This window comes from Halichoerus grypus, chromosome 7 (genome assembly GCF_964656455.1).
Source record: "Halichoerus grypus chromosome 7, mHalGry1.hap1.1, whole genome shotgun sequence".
Classification (NCBI taxonomy): Eukaryota; Metazoa; Chordata; class Mammalia; order Carnivora; family Phocidae; genus Halichoerus; species Halichoerus grypus.
Window position 1 is genome coordinate 97,231,398 of NC_135718.1, and position 18,383 is coordinate 97,249,780.

Below are 18,383 nucleotides of genomic sequence, written 5' to 3' on the forward strand. Positions count from 1 at the left end.
ACATAAGTCTGACCCCTAAAACCAAGCTTCCTTACCCTTATTCTACATCCTGGAGGCCTTTTAGCAAGAGCCAAAAATATGATAGAACACAGGCATTTATCTAATGGTCAGAGTAATCCTTCAGAAGTTAATTGTGGCGGGGCACCTGGGTGGCTCAGTCGGTTAAACGTCTGCCTCCGGCTCAGGTCATGATCTTGGGGTCCTGGGATCGAGCCCCGCATCGGGCTCCCTGCTCAGCGGGGAGCCTGCTTTTCCCTCTCCAGCTCCGCCATGCTTGTGTTCCCTCTCTCTCTGTCAAATAAATAAAAAATCTTAAAAAAAAAAAAAAGTTAATCGTGGAGTCCTGATGGCTTCAGGCGATGGTTGGGGTGGTGGTGTCTGAGAACCGGCTGCTTGGTTGATCACAGCAGGGGGCGGTCAAAGCGATGAGAATGTGTGCTGAGCCAGCACTCTGGGTGCCTGGTATAAAGTAAGGTGGGCCTTATCAAACCTGGTTTTACATAGTGATAACACCTGGAGCTAAAAGACAATTACTGACACTCCTGCAGGAAAAATCCGCTTTCTTCTGAGTCTGAAATTACCTGGTTTCTAACAGCTTTTTCCTCATGAGGAGAGTTATTTTTCTAAATGCTTGGTAATAAGCAGTCACGACTTCACTCAGGATCTCACAGTTGGCAACAGAGTTGGAGCCAACCTTTGGTGGAACAGAGGTGTTCAAATCTTTCAGGGGCTCTCTTGAAAAATCCTAAGTATCCCTCTACCTTCAACCCCATCTTTCCACTTTACAAAATGATTCTTGAGGAAAACCGGCATGGAAAGCAGATTTCCATGAAGGCCCAAAACATATGAGGCAAAGGGAGTCCTCTGGTATCCTGCGGTCCCACCAGAGTAGGTGACTACAGATGTAGGCCACGTGCTAGAGAGCAGCAAGGGTCTGGACTTCCCCGGAAGCTATCACTGCAAGAGGCAGCAGGACATGGCTGAGGCTCCCGGCTGCTCTCCATGGAAGAACCCATGAAATCTCACACACACTTAGCATTAAGTCCCCAGATGTACAAATAGCCCAAAACAAAACCACTACATTCAGCTAGGTATCAGTCCAAATTCTTCTAAATCTGAAAAATGATCTAAAACTCTGAAGGGCTTTTCAGACTTGTGCCAAGAACTGAAACTAAGGTGTTCAATTTTTCTCTTTAGTCTACACATCACAAAAGGAAGAAATGACATACCTAAGTTGGAACCCGTTCTTTAATCTTTCTCATCTAGCACATTCCTCTGAAAAGTCTGCTAAGATCTCATAGAGCAGGGCTTTTCAAACTTCTGTAGGAGGCAGTATTCCTTGTATGTTTACTTTAATAAATACACAAAAGGAAAGTTTTCTCCCAAAAGGTTTATTTGTCACATTTAAAGTACAAAATCAAATACACAGATCCAAATATTGAGCCATGTATACACATATATACATAAACCACTTAGACCTACACAACCCATCTGTACATTCTAATATAACCACCAATACTATCTTTTGAGTAAAAAGCATCACCTCTAAAAAAACAAACTTTGTTATTAGTAACACTGCCAAATGTAAATTATTTTCACTTTATCATTTGATAAAGGAGAGAAACAGATATTGCATAGGAATTGGGGAATTTCTAAGTATAAATCCAGTATGTCTACATGGGCTTTTTAAAACATGTTCTATAGGAATAATCAACAGATGAACTTGCCAATCAAAGTCTTTGGGCATATTAACTATAAAAGAAACTTAAGTTATGAGAAAAAAACTTTGTAAGGTTAATTAACTACATTCCAGGGTTTTTATTTTGGTTTTTAATGCAAAGAAAGGACTTTATTTTGTCTAACAGCACAGCATTTCTAGGTCCTATTTTCTATGGAGTTGTAATGAACTTTGGGGGAGATACCTCTATCTGTTAAAAATTAAACTGGTCACTAAAGGAGGTATATGATTTTTAACACTGTGTGGATTATTTTAACCAAAATGCAAGAGCACAGTTATTTAGAAGAAAGGCAGAAATTTTAGGCTTGCTGGATACAGAATATATGCTGTCACTGAACACACAGATGTCCTGCTGATCATGGAGACTAAGTTATAACAGCTTCTTTGTTCTAGGAGGTCATCTACCTCACATGCAGACCACAGGATACTAAGCCTCAGATGCCTAAAAACATCTCCATTCCGGGCACAGAATTTTATCAGTGCTTACTCCCGTAACTGGGAACACATATATACATACAGAGATATGGGTCATTATCAAAGTCAGATTTCTATTAATGGCTTCACAGTAGCAACACAAAATGTACTCAGTGTCACATTTCCATAGGAAAATTTATATTTACACTATACACTTCAGTCTTGAAATGCGGGCCCAAAAAACATTCAATTCTCAATAACCAATGAATTTGCTGAGGGTCCCATACCCTCAAATCACCCTAATTCAGCAGAGCAACAGGCCTTCCTTGGCCGCCAGGCGCTGGCGGTGGACTTTGTCTTGCTGCAGTTCTTCATGATTGGGATGCCACAGTTTCATGATGATCCTTTCAATGTTGAGAGCATATACCGTATGTGTAGGAATGACTTCCCTGTGTACCTGTGATTAGAATATTCGCATGTGTCCAATTACATGTCAGTATATTTATTTTTCCAACATACAAAATTAAGAAGTAAGGGTTATATCAACAAAACACTCACAAAAAAGATGCACAAACCTATCAACTATGAGCCAGAGCCTAATGAAGCTCCAACTAGATAACAAGAAAACAAAGAAAGAACAAGCTTCTGAAATAGGAGTAAGGGAACAAAAGGATGTTTTTCCTTTTCTTTCTTTCACGGGGGACATGGGGGCTGGGAGAGGTAAGTTAGGAAGGAGGCCTGGGCCCTGGATTTGAAAAATGAGGGTAGTATTAATCGTTTTAATGACAAACTAAAAACTGAAAACCAAAACCAGGAAGAGGAAAAGCTACTGAATATCTTTGTAAACTCGAAGAAACTCTGCACCTACCCATAAATCTAGGTCAGCCTTAAGGGGCCAAGAGTTACCTGCAAAGCTTCGAACAGGTCGTACATGTTGACTGGAGGCACCGATGCGGGGAGAGTGTCCCCAGAGCAGGCCAGCAGGAGCGCGGCTTGCTGCTCCGCGTCGTCCGGGGGCGGGTGAGAAGCTGGGTTCGGACCAGCACACGGAGCAGAGAAGGCTGGAGGACTGAAAACAAAGCCAGGAACTAGGAAGGAGACAACTGAGCAACTAGAATAGAAATGGGCTTTAATACATCTTATTAAAAATATCTTAAAATGAAAGAGAAACCCAACTACAAACCCAATTATTTTTTAGCTAGCATATACCTGAGTAGCCTGTAATTTTAATTTTCAAAGGCAGCCCATCTGTCAGGCCGGAAACAAAATGTACAGCAACTACACTTACACTCCTCTCTCTACAATGTTAAAAATATTTACTAAGCTCAGGATACTGAGCCAAAATGGTCTCCTGCCCTTAAAGTGCTTCTAGTCCAGGGGAAAAAAAAATAGACCTGAATTAAAGGAAAACGAAATTGAAAAACTGACTTGGGAGAGGAAGATAAAATGTAACTGGAGACAACAGGATTGAAAAATAACATGCAAGAAAAGAAGACAGAGCACAGAATAAGCAACAGGCAAAAATGGAGGATGGAGAAAATCCAAATCTTGCCAATTTCCCAAAACAGAACCCAGATATAGTATCAGCAGGGAAGTCAGGCATAATTTTTATGTCCTAACACTGTAGGAGACGACCTATACAATTCTGAAGAACTTCCAGGAGGTAAAACAACAGTGAGGAGATACCTCAGACAAAAGCCCAGGCGGGGTATGAGCGTGGGTATGGGCATCAGACAAAGGCAGCCCTGTTGGGGAAACAAGCTGCCGCCAGCGAGGCAGAAGCCCTCCCGACTGGCCAGTGGGGGAGAGAGGGCAGCTCTGGAGGCCAGGCAGGGTCAGAGACATTGCTCCCAGCATTCAGCCACTAAAAGGAGCGCCCCCCCCCAGCTTTTTTTGGTTTTATTTTTTCTAAAAAAGAATGACAAAAGAGAACAAATACCCCTACACAGATAGGCCTGAATGAGACTGAGAATGGAAATCTTCACATCTGGCAACCTAAATATAAGTAGTGAACCTCATTTAAGACAGTGCTCTTCAAACTGGGCCTTGTGAGCCACGGAAAGGTCTCTGGCCATGAAGGAGGCCCTGGTACAACCCCTCCGCGTGCCGGCAACGCCTCTGCTATGTCCAACTCTCTTCTCGGCTTTCCCAGCCTTCACGCTTTCCTACCACATCTCCTACCTGCCCTTCCTGTTAGTTCTGCACCCTCATCACTCCCACCAGCCTTCCCAGTTACACTTTTCTCTCTGAACTTGTACCTCCCTGTCATCTCCCTAACCAACCAGATAACTGGCACTCAAAGAAATTCAGTCACTGCAGTTACCACAAGAAAAATTACATCATTGCTTTTTCTTTCCCAAAGCCTTAAAATTTGGACTAAATTATTTGCAGGGAAGGAAGAAAGGAAGGTGGAGGGGTGAAAAGAGACAACACATGGAAGAGAAGAAAGGTAATCCAGGTCATCTCATAAAGTGATGACTCAGGACATTACAAGTCCTGGGAGCCCTCCGTGGAAGGTGGACAGAGGAATCCCAGAGCCTGGGGCCGAGACCGGGTCTGCCAAGAGCAATCTGATGACACTCAGCACAGGCCACTCTCTTGAGCTACAGCTACAGAAGCCACGTAAGGACGTAGAGAAACACCTCCCATCCCTCCTCCCGCCATCAAGATACCCAACGTTGACCCAACAATCACAGGCCATGCTTCTGACTGAGGGCTGGCCCACTTCTACCACCAGGCAGGTGCTGCCCCTTAGGAGCCATCAAAACGCACCGCCTCAGAGAACCATTCCATTCCACCTCAGAAAATGGGGGGCACTCACATTAAACCACATGTGGCAGCCTCTGCAACGTCACTTCCGGATAAACAGCACCAAATAATTCACTAGTTATCATGCAAGGATGCAACTTAAGAAAATAAAACTGCACTGCTCTCAAAGGTACTTTAGACTTTACAGAAACATAATAACCAATTATTTAACAGGGGTCTAACATGTAATAGTGTAGCAACTAGAAAGAATGGTTGTGAAATCACAAGAAACTTCATATACCTTTCTATTAAGTTGTTGTAAGCTACTACACTATTCTTCAGGTATGGCTGTGGGGTTACATTACTACCAAAGGCATATTTAAAATGACCATCACGTAACCGATAAGCTTTCCTTCTTGACACAACTGATGTCAATATATCTTTAAGGTGATTCTGTAAAAACAAGAAAGAAAAGAAAAATAGCATGAACTCCTGTTTAAAAGCAAATCATAAAACTTCCATTGACCAAAAAATGTTTACTAGCATTTAGTGGATGGAGATATGAGACAGGCTAGCATATGATGGAGCCAACTGAAGGTTTACCAAAGAGCCACAGAGCCACACCAGAGTAGGAGGGTATAGGAAAGAGGGAGGTGTGCTATTTTTCTTTAGTTCTAGTTAATATGGGCTTGCTCTACATGAAATTTATTTAAAAAGTTATTTATATCTCTAAATTGGCTCCTCTCTCAAAAAAGAATTTTCAGATAGCTTTAAATAGAAGTACAAAAATAAATACATGAAATTTTTAAAAGGAGGCAAACTACCTTGAAATCTGGTTTAAAATAGGAAAAAAGTTTCAAGATCTAAGATTTATTGGTTATAATGCCCAATCTACTAAAATCCTTGCATGAAAAGAACGCTGGCTCTCTCAAAAGCCACATATACAGCAGATATATAGGAAATAAGCAAAAAATTAGGTATTTAATATCTCTTCATAAGAGCCAAGTACATAAGAGAGGAATGGAAAATGTCTGTGAAAATAAAGAGACAGAGCTGGTCCCAGTCCACTATTAGTAACAGGGTAGTTTTCAACTATACCAGTAAGATCATCTCATATGATGAGGACTTAATGATATACTCTGTCATTTCCACACACAGAATTCATCCAATGTTTACAACTTCATGATCTATAGCTATTATGATCTTCGAGGTACATGTGAGGAATTGGAGGCCCCAAGTATTGGGAATTACCCAGTATCACCTGGCATACCTGTGCACTATAGAACCCAATATATTCTGTCAAATAACTAAATGAATAAAGTGAATGGATCAAACAGTGTGCTGAGGCAAGAATCCCACTGTTTAGGCACGAAATCTAATGCTTTTAAATGCCGTGCCACAGCAAACATCAGTGATTTTAATCTTTAGGATTCTCAATCTTTTTTTTTTTCCCCCTTAAAAACTGTTCCCCTGTTAAATTAAACACCAAGTCAAGCAGAAGCGTTATGCCATAATTAACCTCTCTGAAGAGCTTAGTCTGTTCACTGAAGGCAACTGCCTGGACCATGAGGTGTTTCTCTCCTCAAAAGAAAATAATTTCAGGATGACAATTCTGAGATGGCGACATTTTGGTTCTTTTCTTGCAGTCCCAACTTTCAACAACACACACAAGCTCGTTACATCCAACCTGTAAGACTGTTTCTGCCACCAGCAAACCAACCTCCACCGCATAGACAACCGCTGAGACCGCCTCCTCGGTGACGTTGTCCAACCCGTGCTCGTAAGCAGTCACTATCATCCTCCCTTCAAGCTGACCCCGAGTGGGAAGCATCATTGTGTGGGAACAAAGTTTCAAGTCATCATCATCTTGGGGATCCTTTGCCACAAACTGCTGGGCTCCCGAGAGGGGATTTTGAGGCTGGAATCTATGCTATGGGTAAGAAAACTTTTCAAAATTATTCATCACAGTGGCAAGTAATAAGACAAACAAAAGTAACCAATTTATTGGACTTGAGATCCCACAAATTAATGCCACCAAAGCCATACCACAGGGGTTAAAAAAAAAGGTAACTCATGCACAAATAATCGCAGATTCACACCCATTACATAGTAATAATGAAGACATGAATTAAGGGGAATAATGGTAGTATGCACAGTTTATTCTATTCAATTAATACCTTGGTAATCACAGAATATATGGCTCTGTGCTAAAAATTACAATTAGGGGAAAGGAGAAGATATAAAACTATTTTCAAACAAGTCAGAGCATTTTAAGTATACTCGTAAATAAGCAAGTTCTGAAAGTAGAAATATATAGTAATACTCCAATTATGCTCTAAAAAGCCTAGCCAACCAACATGACAGATCTAATAACAGGTATTCCAAGAGAACACCAGACTCTGTAACTACTTTATATCATCTTCTACTTAAAATCCTCAACACACAATCTCACTAAGACACAGTCATTCTCATTATTTAAAATAGTTTTTCTCAGGGCGCCCGGGTGGCTCAGTTGGTTAAGTGCCTGTCTGACTCCTGATTTCGGTTCAGGTCATGATCTCAGAGTCATGAGATTGAGCCCCAAGTAGGGCTCTGCGCTCAGCAGGCAGTTCGCTTGAGATTCTCTCTCCCTCTGCCCCTCCCCCTGCTTGCAGGAGCGCGCGTGTGCACACTCTCTCTCTCTAAAATAAATAAATCAATCTTAAAAAAAATAAAATAAACCAGTGTTTCTCAATCTTTCCCCACCCATAAAGCCTCTGCCTTCCTCGGGTGGACTCAGATAGCCCATCTGTATTCTCCTTCATCAGTGGGAGATGTGCTGTTGGTAGCGAACATGACCTGTCCCTGTTGGAAGTTTGTATTACAAAAGAAACACTGGCTGTTTTTCCATTTTCCAAGTATAAAACTGTATTGTATAGCAAACATCCCTTTTTAAACCAAGGTATGCCTCTCTGGAGATACTGATGCCCTCCAGATTGAATATGATTGATAGAAAACACAGAGCAAAGGTAGAAACAAATGTTTGTTGATGTTAATCAATAAACCTATCAACAACCAGTCAAATCTATAAAAGGAATACTTTTGAGAAACTTCCTTCCCCAAATACAAACAAAAAAGCAAGTTATTCTAAAATGTTTACAAATTTTATAGCCAAACGCCTTCATGACTTCTCTGCTGATCCCCAAAGGCTCAGGGCCTAGCTGGGCATCACCAGGATCCTACCAGAGGCCTCCAGGCATGCCGGAGCCATGGAACAGAAGTCTTCAATGTAAGAAACATTCATTCCAGAAAAATATTTAAGAGGAGAAAGAATACAGGCATACTTTTTGAATCACTAAAAAATCATTAGGTACTAACGAAAACATTAATATTTATGTAATAACAAACTAGAATTATAAAAATTCAGACACTTGGGACTCACAGTCTTTGAAACTCTCATCAACTTCAAATACAGTAACATTTTTCCTCCTTGAATCATGCCCTTTTTTTCAACTCTACTACCAGTATTTTAAGATTTATTTAAAAACTAAAGCCAGTTTCATCACACCAGCATTTAAATCAGTTGTTATCAAGATCTATTGAGTAACAACCTACATCAAATTTCTGACGAACAGAAGAAAGCTTTTTCTTCCCCTTTGGTTTTCCAGGTTTAGCTGCAGAACCCCCCGTCCAGGGCAAAGATCCAGCACCCTCTGTGAGAGAGAAAAATCATAACCATAAGAGAAAATAATGACAGTTGTCAACTGCCAAGTTTGTTTTCATTTTGGGCTAAAAAAGTACGGAATGCTCAAGTAATGAAAATAAATAATAAATGCTTAAATTCAGATCTTCTCTTTCTACTTTCTAAACAAAATTATGAATCCTCTCAAATCACATTTTTTTCAGCTGTTAACAAAATTATTCCTTTATAAAGACAAATTTGTTTTCCATATTTTAATTAATGTTGATTGGGTGCTTTGTTTGCTTATGAGTAGCAGTAGTATCAAAAAAGTAGGACAGAATTTTCTAGTTCAAAATGGCAAACAGAGCACATGAATTTATCTCCTCTCTCTTCCAAGACCCCACTAAAAATGATAACAGTGGAAAGTAAACAGCACATATCCACAATGGTGACAAAAAGGAAGATGAGTGAAACAAGATGAGATCTCAACAAATTTCAACAATGAGCTAAAAAGGTGCTGAATTACAAGCAGACACATGGAAGCCGTAACCCAGCAGAACCTAGGCTAGGTAAGGTTGGGAAATGCAGAAACCAGTCAACCTGTGTAGCAGAAATCCACAAAAAATCTGGATTTGGAGAAGGTAAGTACAGTGGAAACCAGGGAGGGATCAGTAAAGCTAAAAACAAGATTAATGGAAGGGCTATATCAAAAATCATCTACACAAACCCCTTCCCTCACCACTAGCAGTGGGCTCAGTACAAAATAAAAATGCAGGGTCCTTTGTTCAAATATTTACAATTTTAAAACAACCACAGTAGAGCCCTAAGCCAAGTATGGGGTCCTTCGGAGTTCATGGGCAGTTCATAGGCCGCGAAGCCAGCCCTGCTCACGTCCATACATAGTGCAGTATTTATAACAGCAGGGGGAAGGGGGAGAGGGGGCAAGAGAATGAAGACTCTCCTCTAGTTAAACTGAACAAAATTTCTGGGATTTACTAAGGTAGTTGGTAGGGATGTTGGCACCCTAGAGCACAACTCTCTGCGTGCTGGCATTTGAGAGACACCAGTTTAGCTGGCCTCCCGTCAGCTCACTCTAAAACAAAATCCCCAGGCATTGTATGCTTCATCCTTAAACATGAATCAGCAGACATTTGACGATAATCTGTAACATGATCAGAAAGACCAAGCTAAACAAACAGAAAATAGAGGTCCCAGATTAAAGAATTCAGGCAACAAAAAGGACCTCAAATAATTTCTAACTGGTATCTTCAGAGAAGTTTGAAAAGATGTATATCCATAAAACAAAAAGAAGATATTATAAAAATTGCTGAATTAAAGAATGCATTGGCAGGGGGTGGGGGGGGCTGGGTGGCTCAGTCGGTTAAGCGTCTGCCTTCAGCTCAGGTCATGATCCCAGGGTCCTGGGACTGAGTCCCACATCAGGCTCCCTGCTCAGCAGGGAGTCTGCTTCTCCCTTTCCCTCTCCTTCTGCTGCTCCCCCTGCTTGTACTCTCTCTCTCCTTCAAATAAATAAATAAAATATTAATTAAAAAAGAATGCATTGGACAGAAAGATTGAAAGAGTTGAGGAAATCTCACAAACACAAAGCATTAAGACAGATGTCTAAAATCAGTAAATCCAGAAAGAGATTTAAGCTCCAGTGAGGAGCTATCAAAGTCCCACCAGAAGAGCAAGAAACAAAGTAGTTGTCTTTGAGAACAAGTCTAGGAGTGGGAAGAAACTTTTCATTATCAGACCTTCTGTATCATTTCTTTCTAACCCTGAGTGTATGTATATATAGTTTAAAGAAAAAAAAAAATCAAAGTAATCCAAGCTCATTACAGTACACTTGAAAAAATTACCCCCAAAACTTTTATAAGACAGAAAAAAAAAAAAACACCACTCATCATCTAAGCAATGACATTATTTCCATCTTGATGTTTTTTGAAGAATGAGTTTTTAAAGCTTTAAAAAAAAATACTCCAGGGGCGCCTGGGTGGCTCAGTTGGTTGGGCGACTGCCTTCGGCTCAGGTCATGATCCTGGAGTCCCTGGGTCGAGTCCCACATCGGGCTCCCTGCTCAGCAAGGAGCCTGCTTCTCCCTCTGACCCTCTCCCCTCTCATGTGCTCTCTCTCTCTCATTCTCTCTGTCTCAAATAAATAAATAAAATCTTTAAAAAAAAAAAAAAAAAAAAAATACTCCAAGTTTGTCAGTTAAAAAAAGGGCTGTTTGGACACTTATCATGATGAGCACTGAGTACTGTACAGAAGTGTGGAATCACTATATTGTACACCGGACACTAATGTAACACTGCATGTAAACTAGACAGGAGTTAGAAGGGGCGGGGGGAGAAGTGCTTGGGAAGTCAAGTTCCTCCTCCCCACCTCGTCAAATGTCTCACTGATGAGGTCAGCCAATCGCAGAAGGTTCCCAGAGAAACCGACTCGTGCTGGATGGCCTGGCTGTTGGGTGTTCACATTCCAAGCGAGGAGGCAGAGCACAGTGAGGAAGGACTGACTGACAACAAGGACAGTTTTCCAGCGGCAGGCAGATTTCAGTGGGAATCCAACACTTCCACTTACTGGCTGGATAAGGTGTCAGTTAAGTTTTGCTTTCATTTCTTTTTGTCTTCTCTGAAGTTTGTTTCCTAGTCCATACAAAAAGAGGCTAACCCCTACCCTAAAGAATTGTTGCGAAGTTTAAAAAGAGCGCACAGTGTCTGTTGCACTGAGGTCACTCGATCAATATTATTAAAATCATCCTTCCTGCCTAGCTTAGAACAACAGAAAACCCATCCCTAAGTATTATACATACAAAAAACTATTTCTCTATTTCACTTTTAATAGAAATCATCTCTTTGTTGCCAGCAACTATTAATTTCATTCTGAGGAAATATATTCTGGGTGTCGGACAGAGAAATAACCTCTCAAATTCCAAATGTTTCATCATTTATTTTAAAATCACCACTAACAAACATTCCTGAATATCAAAGGCTTTATTTAGTTAGAATCAGCCACTTAACATTTACTAACACCACTTCGTATTTGTTCGGCACTTTTTAATTTCAAGGGCACTTTTTCACATGTTCTTTCGTCCGCTTTTTTATATCTATCTATAGGGCAAATGTTACTGTATTTTATAAATGTGAAAGCTAAGAACACCCAATAATTAACTATACCACCTAAGCTAGCGGCAAAACCTAAACTTGAACCTAAGTCTCTTGACTCCTATCAACCAGGGTTTTTACTCCCAATCATACCACTCACCTTTTGCACATATGCCCCTTTAGAATATACCTACGTAAAAAGCAAGGTCTAGTTCTCACAATGTTGGCTTTCCTGATCAAATTACATTTTACACAAAGGAGTGGACCATCTTTCCGATCTCACTAGCTGAAGTCCACCTCTATCTAAAGAAAACACAACATCAGAAATCTGACACATGTAACAATGTACAGCAAGGGGCAGTGTGGGGTAAGGGAAGCAGCCCCTACGAACCCCACTCTCCATAAACAAATGCTCACTGTTCACCACTCTACACCAACGACAACTTCTTGGAGTGTGCAGGACTTGGACTTGAGGAGATTGTGTCTGAATTCTTTATCACACAGTAGAGCTTAGCAGAGAGAAACAACAGAAAATACTAGTAGTCACTTCTACATAAAGATGACCGTCACAATCACCATGGGTCCTTTAAAAACAAAAATATTCAACTTAATCTACAGCAGGAGGTACCTATAAATCCAAGTTTTTAACAAGAGCTCAGGACAAGTTTAATTGTAAGGCAAATTTTTAATGTATTTCTTTATTTTTGACTACTTGATTAAAATAAGATGGTTGAAAGAAGTGACTTGCACCACTTAAGCTCCAAAAAATTAGGGGCAAAGCAGTCACTGTTTCTCTCTATACCTATCCAGGGTGAAGTGGCAGAATTAGCTTCTACCTACCTCCCCCACAAGCTGCAGCTCTAACCTTCCAGGTGCTACTATCTTACTTGAGAATACAGGTGAAAGTCCAGGTTTTCACCATGTGGTTGCCCCTCCACCGAATCCTACCTCACCTTCCCTCTATTGTGGAAACTCTCTCCTAACACCGGCTGCCTCAGCTTCTCCATCCTGACCGCCCACCCTCTTCCTCACTCGTCTTTCATTTAAGTAACTGAAAATCAAGCTGAGTGAACAGTGAAGACCAAAAGTCAATATAAGCGCAGGGAAATCACCTGCACAAAGGTTCTATAAAACAATCTGTACCTACATAATACATGTTTTCTTCTGAGCAGTTCAAAGACCATTTCATTTGCAAACAACAGATGTGTCTGTTAAAGGAAGCTAAAGCCCAGTGCTCCATGGCTTTGCTAACTGACATCCCTGGAAATATTTCCACTCCCTTACCTGGTGTAGACACCAAAATCTGACAACGCGTAAGAATAGCCAGGAGGAAATCGTTGTGAGAATGGACTGAAAAAGGGAAGATTGTCACAAATCAAATACAAAATATTTAAAACATAAGGAAACCATTATTTGACTTTGGATTATCCCCTATCCTGCCATTCTTTACACTTTAAATATCCATATTATTAAAGTAATCTTACACACCACTAAAAACCCAATTTTATTTTTTTAAGTGAGAAGACTACAAAATGTATTGCAATTACTTATTTGCCACTTATTCAAATCTGGGAAAACTTCAGAACAGTAAAATAACTCCCCAGATAATTATTTTACCATTATCCTGTGTGAGAAGTCTATGAGCTTCAAGGTCAAACTCTTCTTTGCTGATCTTCTGCTTGAACCACAACTTTAAGTTAGCCCAGTATCTGCAAAGGCAGAGGCAGTATTAAGAACCAAGGGGTCTGCTTCTTTCCCAAATTCACCTTACCTGCTCCAAAACCCAGGGAAGGAAATTTTGCATTCCCTACTGAATAATGAGCTGAGTTGTGCTCCTCCCCCCAAATTCATATGTTGAAGCCCTAGCCCCCCCAGCACCCAGGAAGTGACTGTATTTGGAGACAAAGCCTTTAAAGAGGTAATTAAATTAAAATGGCGTCTTCAGGATGGGCCCTAGGCCCATGTGATGGGTATCCTTGTAAGAAGAGATTAGGACGGACACACACACACACACACACACACACACACACCACAGAGTGGCCAGAGATTAGGAGACACACACACACACACACACACACACACACACACACACACACACGACAGTGGCCATCTACCTGCTAAAGGGAGAGGTCTCAGAAAAAAACAACCCTGATGACACCTTGATGTCAGACTTCAGCCTCCAGAACGATGAGAAAACAAATTTCTGTTATTTAAGCCACCCCAACTGTGGTATTTTGTTATGGCAGCCTTGAAAACCAATACCCCTAGGAATCAGAATACCAACAGAAGGAGAAGGAAGAAAAGTTTTTCCCAAAAGGGACTGACAGGTAGGCCCATAATTGGGCTCATGAATCAATCAGTCAAAAGCCACAGCTGTACCTTTCCTTCCTCTCTGTTAACTTTCTAAAAGACCTACCCTCCAGAATCCTACATTTAAGATTTATATTTTAAAAGTATTATTATTAAAAGTATTAACTTTTAAATATTAATTTCAAATACACTAATTTTCTAATTATTAACTATAGTTAATAATACTGTATTGTATATTTGGAAGTTGCTGAGAGATCTTAAAAGTTCGTAAGAAAAAAACTTCGTAGTATCATGACAGTTTTAACTCCTTACTGTGATGATCATTTTGCAATATATTTAGAATACTTGTTATATACCTGAAACTAATATAATGTTATATGTCAATCATTCCCCAATAAGAAAAAATTATATTTTAAAAGGTGTATGTGTTTTATGGGTTTGGAAGTGGTCATTAATACTGATCCTGGTAACCTCCTTCCTTTCAAATGAACTCAAGTTTTAATCTAACTGGCTGAAGTATTGAGTACATAAACACCTCACCACAAAGAAAATACCTGTGGATATGAGAAACTTAGTGGTTTTTAAAGTGAAAACCAACCACTAATCATAAAAGGTACCAGTTAACTAGCAGGAAAAAAAAAAAAAAAAGATTGACCCTTTATACCTTAATATTAGAAATAGGAGCAAAATATGACTTTTCACATCCACAGCCTTTGATTCTGTGTTTAAGGAAGCTGCTCCCTGCTCATGAAACAGAATTAAAAATTACTCAGTCCATGTCTTACAATCACTTTCAATTCACACTTAGCTACTTTCTGATGCTCACTTGAGTTCCTGACAGAAAAGAAAAAAAAAAGATGGTTTAATGCTCTCACTGCCTTATTATACCCATGGCAGGGCTTCTCCTGAACACAGATTAGCTTCAAGTCATCTTAGTATGTGTCTCTGTATCTAACCGGCCATGTATGCATGTAACCGCATGCAAAGCTTTGGGTTTACATGCATTCTTTTTTTCCAGGAGAAAACTATAAGCTTTAAGGGAGTCAAAGTTGCCCAAGACCCATTTCACTCAACAGCAAAGTATGTTTAGTTTTAGAGTTTGGCACCACTTTTCACCTGATACTCCTACACTCGTTAGTCAATAACTTCCCAACAATGGACACTTAAATGCTTTTTTTTTTTAAAGACAGGAACAATTATGAAATGAAATAAAGCTCCACAGAAAAAACAAGTCTTTTCCAAGCCCATTCTATCCAACAAAAGATAGTAACAGGAGACAAATTTCGTTACTTAAAAGCCCCGTGTCACTATTTTACAAGAAAGATGCAAATGTATTTGTATTTTGAGTGTGAACTTGTAAGTAAAACAAGGCTCCATCAGGAAGCTCTACCAACATGATACTACCTATCTTCTCCAATAGCAAACTTTCTAGCCCAAATAGCGAGCATCCCTTCCAAGATTTGGAAGACCTGCTCCCCAATCCTGGTCTCTGTGTTACCTTGCTGTATAGCTATGAACAAATAACTGTTTTCCTCAACAGCTGGGGAAAAAATTAGTCAACCTCTACGAAGGTGAGGATGATGGAAGAGAAATGTAAGTGGGTCAGACTAGGAAGCACTGAAGATACTTAGAGAAAACTAAATAACGTGATCAAGTCACCAAAAAATCCAACACCTCTCTGAACAGGACACTCTCCTGGGTACCACACAAAGTGAGTACACTAGCAAAGGCCATGTCCTTCTAGAAGCTGATGTGGGCATGCAACCTGACGTAAAGGCACTTGGACCACTAGATAAATAGAAAACAACTCTTCTCTGGGTTCCTTATACACTCTCTCTGTTCTACCTACCACCAAGGACCATGTTTGAATAGCCAAGTTATATAAACCAAAGCAAACTACTCATGGAAGAAATATGAGAAAATACTGTATAGCAATATTATAGAGTGTTCAACCAAGAGACACTTTTTAAGGAGCAGGGGGAAAAGACAGTGAGAGAATGGAAAAATACAGAACACTGTGCCATTAACTATTCCTGGCACCGAAGCATATTTTGATTGCATTGTTAGTGGAGATTCACGCTACAGATGCACCAAATTCAGCTTTAGCACCTATATTTGACCAACATCTGATAACCAGCATTGGCCTTTAAAGACCAAATAGGAAATACTAACTTCAAATTTCTGGCAACCCTGTGTGATATGTGTGGGATCACAGAAGTCACCATCACATCTAATCAGTAAATCACACACAGCCAGGTCTTGCAAATTTATTAGAGTATGGAAATACTTTCAAATACTTTAAGCATCCTAGACATAACAGTAAAAAGTCAATTGTGCTTAAAAATGTAAATTTTAGCAGTCAGTGTTACAAAAGTAACAAAGTATAGTATTTAATGAATTGTGAAAACTGTTAATTTTACCTATTAAAATAATTAATTTTCAATTAATTAAGCAAAGAAATTGACAGTAAACATGAATATTAAAATGTAATTTTAGGTAGAATACTTTATCTTTGGGAGTCAATAAATGTTCAGAAAAATTAAATAATGATGCCAAAATAATAGATTAGATTTTAATGCTAGTGTCTGTAGAAGTTTAACGTTCATAACATTAAAATAATCTTTAAGAATTATATTTTGTTTGGGGCGCCAGGGTGGCATAGTTGGTTAAGTGTTAGACTCTTGATTTCGGCTCAGGTCATGATCTCAGGGTGACACTGAGCCCCAGGACAGGATCGGGATCAGTGTTCAGGCACGGAGTCCGCTTAGCATTCTCTCTCCCCCTCCAGCTCTTGCTCTCTCTCTCTCTCTCTCAAATAAACAAATACATCTTTAAAAAAATTATATTTTGTTTCTGGTTATTCTGTTTAGGCCATGAGTGTTTCAAAAAGTCTTACATGGGAATTCTGCATATCTTGCCAGGATAAAAAGCAGAATGTCAACTCCACCACCTCAAAACTTCACAGAAAGGAAAAATTCCAAAATGATGTATGACATCCAAGTAACTTCAATCTAGTTATAACAAAGAATATAAAGAAAAAAGAGAAGAAGAAAGTGTCCCCCAAATGCCTTGCTCCTCCAGCAACATTTTTGAGTGACCATCTACTGTGTAATGCAAATGTGTGGAATATCACAGAAGCCACCTAGCAGCAACAACGCAGGCATTACAATTTTAAACATTTAAAATTTGCTTCCTATATTTTTAAAAAATAAAATTGTAATAACGATTCATGTTCTGAAAACTTCCAAACTCGTCCTTGTACTTCAGAAATACATTATTCGGCTTCGGCCTTGGCTGAATATTGTTCGTACATCCCGCCATTCAGCATGTGCCCTGCCTGCGTACTCGGTCCCCCGCTCTAGCCCACGTCTGGCCGGGTGCAGGTTCCTTTGGAACCCCTTGTAAGGTTTCAGTGCCAGGAATCAGGCACGAGAGGCCTAGCGACTCTTGGAAGAGTTCATAACCTCTCTGGATCTCAGTCTTCACATCCATCAAACGGGAGCAACAACTGTACCTACCTCACATCTCTGTTGTGAGGCTTAGATGAGACAGTACATTTAGAGCGCTTAAAAGGTGTTCAAATAACGTCCGCTACTGAGATCATCACTGTAACCGCAGTGGTGCTCGGCACGTTACCGGAGGGTCTGTCCGCCTTCCGAAATTGCTGTCAGTGCTCTACAGCGCAGGGTCTACACTTCCCCCGACCTCAATAAGCTTCCGCCTCCAGGAAGCCCTCCAGGGGCGGGCCGCCCCGCGCGGTGCCCGCTCCAGCCGGGGCGCGTCGGGCTCCCGGTCACTCGGCCCGGGGCAGGCCTCACGCGTCCCGAACTCAGCGCAGGGGCCCGCAACCGTTCAGTAGGCCCTTGGGCGTGGAATGCGCCTCTCCCGCCCCACCCCGGGCAGAGAGTCCCGGGCGAAGGCGCCCGCCCGAGCCCCGAGGGAGCCAGGGAGGCCCGGCCCCTCCAGCTGGGCGAGTACGGGTTGCACGCCCGGCTCTGGCCCGAGAAACCCGGAGGCCCCGCCGCCCGCGACGCGAGGCACCACAGGCCTCGGGGCGGCGAGGGGTGTCTCCAGGGCGGGTCGGCAGCCCGAAGCCAGGGGAGCACCGGCGCGGAGACCTGGAGGCTGCGCCAGAACAGCTCTTACTGTTTCACGTTGTCCCCCAGGGCCTCGCTCAGGTTCTTCTTGGCCGCCTCCAGCTCGCTCACAAAGGTCGCCATTGCTCCCCACGTCTCAGCCCGACCGCAGACGGCTCTGCCACAGTGACCAACAACCGAAAAACCAATTCGGCGAGAGTCGGCGCTGGAGGCTCGGTCGGCTCCGGTCTGTCCCGCCCCCAGTCGCTCAGAAGACGTTTATTTGGTTTTCGGCTCCGCCCGCCTTCCTGAAGAGAAAGTGAGGAGGC

The 18,383-nt window shown here is 41.2% G+C and overlaps 1 protein-coding gene across 3 annotated transcripts; it reads right to left on the reverse strand.

The window, feature by feature from the left end:
• Positions 1–1,375: 1,375 nt before the first annotated feature.
• Positions 1,376–18,310, reverse strand: TADA1 (transcriptional adaptor 1). Of its 3 annotated transcripts, none has more exons than XM_036076725.2 (8): positions 18,125–18,310; positions 13,286–13,377; positions 12,953–13,018; positions 8,495–8,592; positions 6,621–6,830; positions 5,202–5,353; positions 3,059–3,221; positions 1,376–2,609 (listed from the first exon to the last, which is right to left on the reverse strand). In XM_036076725.2, the coding sequence occupies exons 1-8, from the start codon at positions 18,196–18,198 to the stop codon at positions 2,457–2,459; spliced, it is 1,008 nt and encodes a 335-aa protein (XP_035932618.1). In that variant the 5' UTR covers positions 18,199–18,310; the 3' UTR covers positions 1,376–2,456. The 3 variants fall into 3 exon arrangements, with proteins under 3 accessions (XP_035932618.1, XP_035932619.1, XP_035932620.1); XM_036076726.2 differs by having other exon boundaries at positions 6,621–6,825; positions 18,125–18,172; XM_036076727.2 differs by lacking the exon at positions 18,125–18,310 and adding an exon at positions 17,497–17,896 and having other exon boundaries at positions 6,621–6,825.
• Positions 18,311–18,383: the final 73 nt, after the last annotated feature.

What these genes read in the sequence shown, in the direction of transcription:
- TADA1 (XM_036076725.2), bottom strand. Translation starts at nt 18,198, where the DNA reads ATGGCGACCTTTGTGAGCGAGCTGGAGGCGGCCAAGAAGAACCTGAGC. An exon ending in ACTTCTCACACAGGATAATG is followed by an intron (nt 13,019 to 13,285) that starts GTAAAATAATTA and finishes TCCCTTTTTCAG; the next exon opens with TCCATTCTCACAACGATTTC. An exon ending in GATTTTGGTGTCTACACCAG is followed by an intron (nt 8,593 to 12,952) that starts GTAAGGGAGTGG and finishes TCTCTCTCACAG; the next exon opens with AGGGTGCTGGATCTTTGCCC.